General features: G+C 42.3%; 1 protein-coding gene across 2 annotated transcripts in view; it reads right to left on the bottom strand.

The window, feature by feature from the left end:
• pnpla8 (patatin-like phospholipase domain containing 8) overlaps nucleotides 1-6,614 on the bottom strand; it is a 79,530-nt gene that overhangs the window by 51,803 nt on the left and 21,113 nt on the right. For both annotated transcript variants that reach the window (XM_086008647.1, XM_086008648.1), the window contains one exon: nucleotides 6,002-6,096. In XM_086008647.1, coding sequence (XP_085864773.1) covers nucleotides 6,002-6,096 — 95 coding nt within the window. The remainder of the gene's footprint in view (nucleotides 1-6,001; nucleotides 6,097-6,614) is intronic.

The raw sequence follows: 6,614 nt of genomic DNA, 5'->3' as shown, positions 1-6,614 counted from the left end.
AAAAAGACCCGTTTATTCCAACTCTTTGCTTTCTGTCTGCCAACCAGTTCTCTATCCAAGTCAATACCTTGCCCCCAATCCCATGTGCCTCAACTTTACACGCTAATCTCTTACGCGGGACCTTATCGAAAGCCTTCTGAAAGTCCAAATACACCACATCCACTGGTTCTCCCTTATCTATTTTACCAGTTACATCCTCAAAAAATTCCAGATTAGTCAAGCACGATTTACCTTTTGTAAATCCATGTTGACTTTGTCCGATCCTGTCACTGTTTTCCAAGTGCTCTGCTATTTACATCTTTTATAATGGACTCTAGCATTTTCCCCACTACGGGACCCCCGATTTCGGGATTTTAACCCCCCCCACACACCTCCAATCCCGACTCCATGGCCCAACGAAAATCCAGCCCTAGGAGTATCACGGGATATGGAGCTTGGGTGGGAAAGTGAAGTTGAGGTCGAAAATCAGCCATGAACTTATTGAATGGCAGCAGGCTCAACGGGCCGTATGGCCTACTCCTGCTCCTAATTATTATGTTCTTAATTGGGCAAAACTATGACAGATGAAATTAAATGCAGAAGTGTAGAGTATTGCACACAGAAAAGAAAAATGGACAATACATGTTCTCCATGAATGGTGCTGAAATAATCAAGGGTGAAGTTGAAAGAGACCCAAGTAGATGATGCCCAGCATATTCAACCCCGTAGTACAGCTATCAGTAGGCAAGTAGAATACTGAAGTATATAGCCAAGACAATAGTGCACAGGTCAGAGGGAGTCATGCTCATACTGTATAGTGCTCTGCAGTTGCATTGCAGATCAGCCATGATCTAATGGAATGGCAGAGCAGGCCCCAATGGGCTGAATGGCTTCCTCCTGTTCCTATGATTAGACCACACCTTAAGTACTGTGCCCAGACATATGGGGAGACATTCAAACATTAAGAATACACTGATCTAGTGTTTAGGGTTTGAGTTATAAAGAAAGACTGCGAGAAATGTGAATTTCAGCCCAGAAAGCATGCATATGAGTCATGACCTGATTGAGGTATACATGTTAATAAACAGCGTGGAAAAGGGAAATCTAGAAAATCACTACAAATTAAACAGAGTACAAGAAAGGGACAAAGTTCCAAATGAATAAAATGCAAAATTAGGGCCTCCACTCAGGAAGTTCTTCATATACAGTTATCAATAGAAGGAATGGACTTTTGGAGAGCAGTGGAAGCCTAACCACTGGAATTATTTAACAATTGGATGCTGCAATGGGGAAATGTCGGGTCTTTCTGGGCAGATGAAGTAAGCTGAGCAGAATGGTCTTTCTCATGTGTAATTATCTCGTGACTGGAGAATGGCAAATATAGTTCCAATATGCTGCAACAAAATAGGAATGAGGCATATACCTAGTAATTACAGGTCAGTTAGCATAACATCCATAGCATGAAAAATGCTTGAGAAACAACGCCCTTCACGACCTCGGAACATCCCAAAGTGCTTTACAGCTAAATGAAGTACTTTTGAAGCGTAGTCAGTGTTGCAAAGTAGAAAACGCAGCAGCCAATTTGCGCACAAACAGCGATGTGAAAATGACCAGATAATCTGTTCTAGTGATGTTGGGTGAGATATAATTATTGGCCAGAACACCAGGGAGAACTCCCCTGCTCTTTTTCGAATGGTGCTATGGGATATTTCACGGCCACCTGAGAGGGCAGATGGGCCTCTGTAAGAAAGAGCTGTTAGATTCAAAGATGGGTTTTAATTCTTAGAACAGAGGCTGACACCAGGCAAGCAGAAAAAGAGCATAAATGTCAGCACGGTCAAATAACTAACACTGAAAGGCCTGAAAGTGATAAGGGGATCGTAAAATGCAAAACAACACAGGGTGGTGGTACCATAGCTAGACAAAATGAAGCCGAAAAGTCATGTCCTTAAAGAAACATAACAAAACATTCCTCAGAAATATAAGAGGGAGGCCTTGTCAGCCATGCTGAAAGGGACGGCGAGGGTTGTCTTCCCGCTTCACAATTGGACAATAGGATGGGGATCAAATGATTGACACCAGGTGATTACCAGCCCACCGAAATAACTATAAATATAGACGACCGAGAGAGGAAATCAGGCAGTCGGGGGCGAAGGCTTCCCCAAGGTGGCCTAACACCTTGGTCAAGTTTAGCCTCTGAGGTGGCTGATGGCCTAACGCCTCCAGCAGCTTGAGAGATGACCCAACGGAAGTGACCACTGCAGCAGACTGCAGGAATCCACCCAATCCGAGACCACCCTACTGCCTCCCCGTCCATCCGGCCGTGTCATTCCGATTCGGGAGTCGTAGATCGCTCCTACTGTCACGGGTTGTATGTCTACTATACTCAGCTTAAACCATATGTAATATCTGATTATGCCTTAAAACTGTAGCTCTTTAATAAAAGCCTTACAACTTCTAAAGCCCTGTTGGGTAATCTGTGTGAGCCTGTGATCCTGAATCTTACACCTCGGTAGTGCATATAGGAAAAAATAACAGTGAACATGTATAAAATCAAATGGTCCTATTTTAAGGAGACACTTCTCTTTCATGTCTGGTCCTTATATTTGAATCCAGCCCAAGTAGAGGGGATGAAGGTTTTGCCTGTCTGCTCAGTGGAAGCATTTAATGTGAAACGGGTTTTCGTCACTATCAACTGAGTTTCCAGAGCATCTGGTTGATGCTTTTACCAATTGTGATATGAGGGAAAGCCTTCATTGGTGGAGACGGAAAAGTATGTGGGAATGATAGCACCCAGAAAGCATCTGGCCAGTGGGCAGCAGGTATTAAATGAGGCAAATCTGGAACCAGATTTCGCCTCAAACTCATCTGTAAAAAGTCATTACAGCTTCTGATAAATAGTGACATTTGTACAGATGGGTTTGAGGCTAATTCTGGAGTATGGCAAACAGTTTTATTTCCCACAGATTGGAAAGGATTCATCGAAGAGTGACCAGAATGACTGCAGGCTAAAGGGATTAAATTATCAAAAAAAGACTTCAGCAACAAAATTCATCTTCACTGGAACATGACTGAGGACAGACGTGACCCAGGTTTTCAAAATAGTGAAAGCTTTAGAGGTTGCAATAAGCATGCTATTTAACTTGCACTATGACCACAGGATGAACAGACACAATTACAAAATTCACAAGCCTGGAGCTTGTTACAGATCAGGAAAACCTTTTTCTTTTTCTTGAGCCCAACTCTCCCCCCACTCCTCTCTCAATAGTGGATATGTGAAACAGACGCACAGAAACGACAGCTGATGTAGAATTGATTTGTACCTTTAAAATGGACCTGGATCAATAACTGTTGGGGGGGGGGGGGGGGGCGGGGTGGCGACGCAGAGATAGAGGGTTATAGCGATACTAACAGCACAGCTTGATTCTTTTTTGCAGGGGAATAAACTCAATGTCCCTAAAATAAGAGATCAACTGGTGATGTGGGATATATCCATGAAAGAATAACAATACACAGGTTTGGATTGAGCAGACTTGATGGGCCGAAGGACCTTTACTTCATTATTTGTCACTGTATACAACAGGTCAGTGAATCATTTACAATACTTCTACTTTCTAAAAATTGGAAACAACAAAAAAAGTTACTATGTGCCATAATTAATTTTAAGTAGGACCCTTACAGGCAGCAGAGAAGACACTCATCTCATCACTCTGTACTGGATTCAAACCCAGGTCTCAAAGGTGAAAGGATCGTGTGAAAACTCACTGCAATTTGATCCTCAGTATTTTTGGAAATTTTATTAATTTTCTGCCTTAATAAATTGGCTACCACCCTCCAATGGCCCTGCCTAACCTGAAGGCCTGGATAGTCTGATGTGCATTCAAGCCATTGCTGACTGTGAATCAAGATTCTTCTCCCTGGAGTGTGCAGCTAATAATCATTCTGTCTATCTTCTCTTATTATTTTTCAGTTTACTTGTATATGGCCCAGAACCACTGCTTTATTCTTAAAAAATGAATTATCCCAGAGGAGTCTGAATTGTTAACAACCAGTGCCCTCTAGTGTTCATGAACAGCAATTCAATTCAATTCAATTCGCTTTATTGGCATGACAAGTTACATCTTATGTTGCCAAAGCATCGAAAAACATTCATGTTTGTTCACAAAAATACAGATCTATTCATACAGTGTATAAACAGATATATCCCTGAGTGTATAAATATACTTTCATATAATTTATATATACTCTTTTCACCTGGCATGAATTTAGTAGAACACACTGCCCCTATTAGAACATGAATGAATGGACTTCTAATTATAGATAAGGAAATGGAAAAGTAAATGAGCTTTATGAGATTACATTAGATAAAAGGTTCTTTCAAATCAGATTTATTGGTGAAAAGTGGCTATTAGTTAGAATCTATGAGGTATAACAACGCATTTTTAAAACTATCCAGCGGCATCATGTTAATCAAACCTTTCAATCAATCAATTTATTTTTTTGGAGCATTAACTTCAATTTGGTGCATTAAGTAATATCCTTCCCTTAAGGACAAGGGGTGGTGGGGGGGTGACATCACCTTGCTCCTTTGGTCAAGGACTCATCCCCTACACTGCTGCATACAAGCCCCAGTTTTCACAGAAATCACAGAAACCCCACAGTGCAGATAGAGGCCATTTCGGCCCATCGAGCCTGCACCGACACATATCCCACCCGATTCCCCGTAACCCCTACACCAACACATATCCCACCCTATCCCCGTAACCCCACGTATTTAATCCCCCTCACACTAAGGGTCAATTTATCATAGCCAATCAACCTAACCTGCACATCTTTGGACTGTGGGAGGAAACCGGAGCACCCGGAGGAAACCCACGCAAACACGGGGAGAATGTGCAAACTCCACACAGACAGACAGTCACCCGAGGCCGGATTCGAACCCGGGTCCCTGGCGCTGTGAGGCAACAGTGCTAACCACTATGCTGAATTGCTTTTATAGCTCTTTCACTGCCATAAGAACGTGAATGAAAACTTAACGCCCGACTATAAGTTCAAGTGTGGCATATAAAGGTTGCAGGCTTGGAAAGATCAATCCCTAAATCCCAAGCACTGACTCTGATGTAGTGTCACCAAGTGATTGCAACCTACAGATTCCCAGAGAGTTGGGCGATTGTCCCTAATGCAGCATTGTTTATACACAAAGCAAGGTAGCTAGAATGCAACATCACAGAATATGCTAGCTGAGGCAGACACCAAAAAGAAAGACTTGCATTTCTATAGCGCCTTTCACCACCACCGGACATCCCAAAGCACCTTACAGCCAATGAAGTACTTTTTAAAGTGTAGTCACTGTTATAATGTAGAAAACGTGGCAACCAATTTTGTGCACAGCAAGTTCCCACAAACAGCAATGTGATAATGACCAGATAATCTGTTTTAGTGATGTTGATTGAGAGATAATATTGGCTGGGACACCAGGGATAACTCCCCTGCTCTTCTTCGAAATAGTGCCACGGGATCTTTTACGTCCACCCGAGGGGGCAGACGGGGCCTCGGTTTAACGTCTCATCTGAAAGACGGCCCCTCCGACAGTGCAGCTCCCCCTCGGTACTGCACTGGAGTGTCAGCCTAGATTTTTATGCTCCAGTCTCTGGAGTGGGATTTGAACCCACAACCTTCTGACTCAGAGACCAAGGGTGCTCCCAACTGAGCCACGGCTGACATCAGTGAAGCAAGTTCTTCCATTTTGTGTTGCAAGCTAGCAGTGCTACATCTTCTAGATGGCCAAAGTGTTTCAATTAGAGAGAATATGCTTCACCGTAGCATAATTACCAGACTCACCAGTCACAGGTCCAAACTGTCAGAGGACAAATTTAGGATGATGCCAATAAGTTCTTGTTCCACAAAGAATAATCAGGGCAGTGGGTTTTTTTGGGTGCGATATGGGCTGAATGGATGTCCTCACTCATGTCTATATTGAGGCCTACTCAGATTCTCCCCCCACCTACCACATGTAACCTACCTGTGCTAACCCCGCAGATGTAGTCGAAGAGTTGATAGACTTGTTTTCCTGTCAGTTCTTCAAGTTTACGAAGGGTCTGAAGAGCAACCAGGCCCCTGTGACAAATAAAGCATTTCTTTCAACACCTGCTCGATCTATTTGCAGATCCAAGTTCATGCCTTCTCAGTAAAAGTAAAAATCAATAATTTCTAACTTAAGTGGTGCAACAAATACTGTTGCTGCAATCAAAATGTTATGTTCTATTTCATTGCAAATAAACATTACTTTTTAATGCTCTCAATTCAAGTAATGTACAAATTATATAAATCTATCCGCTGTAATGGCAGGTTACTTGCCATTGGTGTAAGTCATGATTGGAATGAAGCACTTAATACATAATGGCGAATCACAAATCAGTGCAGCTAATTGGGAAACTCTTTTTGGCATATGTTTGTTTAATGAATTAGTTATGTTTGGTACTGTGTGTTTACACAAAATCTGTGTCAACAGCATCAGACAAGTGGTACCTGGAGATACAGAGCTTTATCAAGAGATAAAACAGCCAGGTGAACAGAGCAGTAGTTACAATGTGTGGTGATTATTCTTTATGTTTAGTAAGAAGTATTGTGATTGG

Source organism: Somniosus microcephalus, chromosome 16, assembly GCF_052327205.1.
Source record: "Somniosus microcephalus isolate GS21.2 chromosome 16, FLI_Smic_1.0, whole genome shotgun sequence".
NCBI lineage: Eukaryota > Metazoa > Chordata > Chondrichthyes > Squaliformes > Somniosidae > Somniosus > Somniosus microcephalus.
This window is presented reverse-complemented; position numbering and strand designations above follow the sequence as displayed.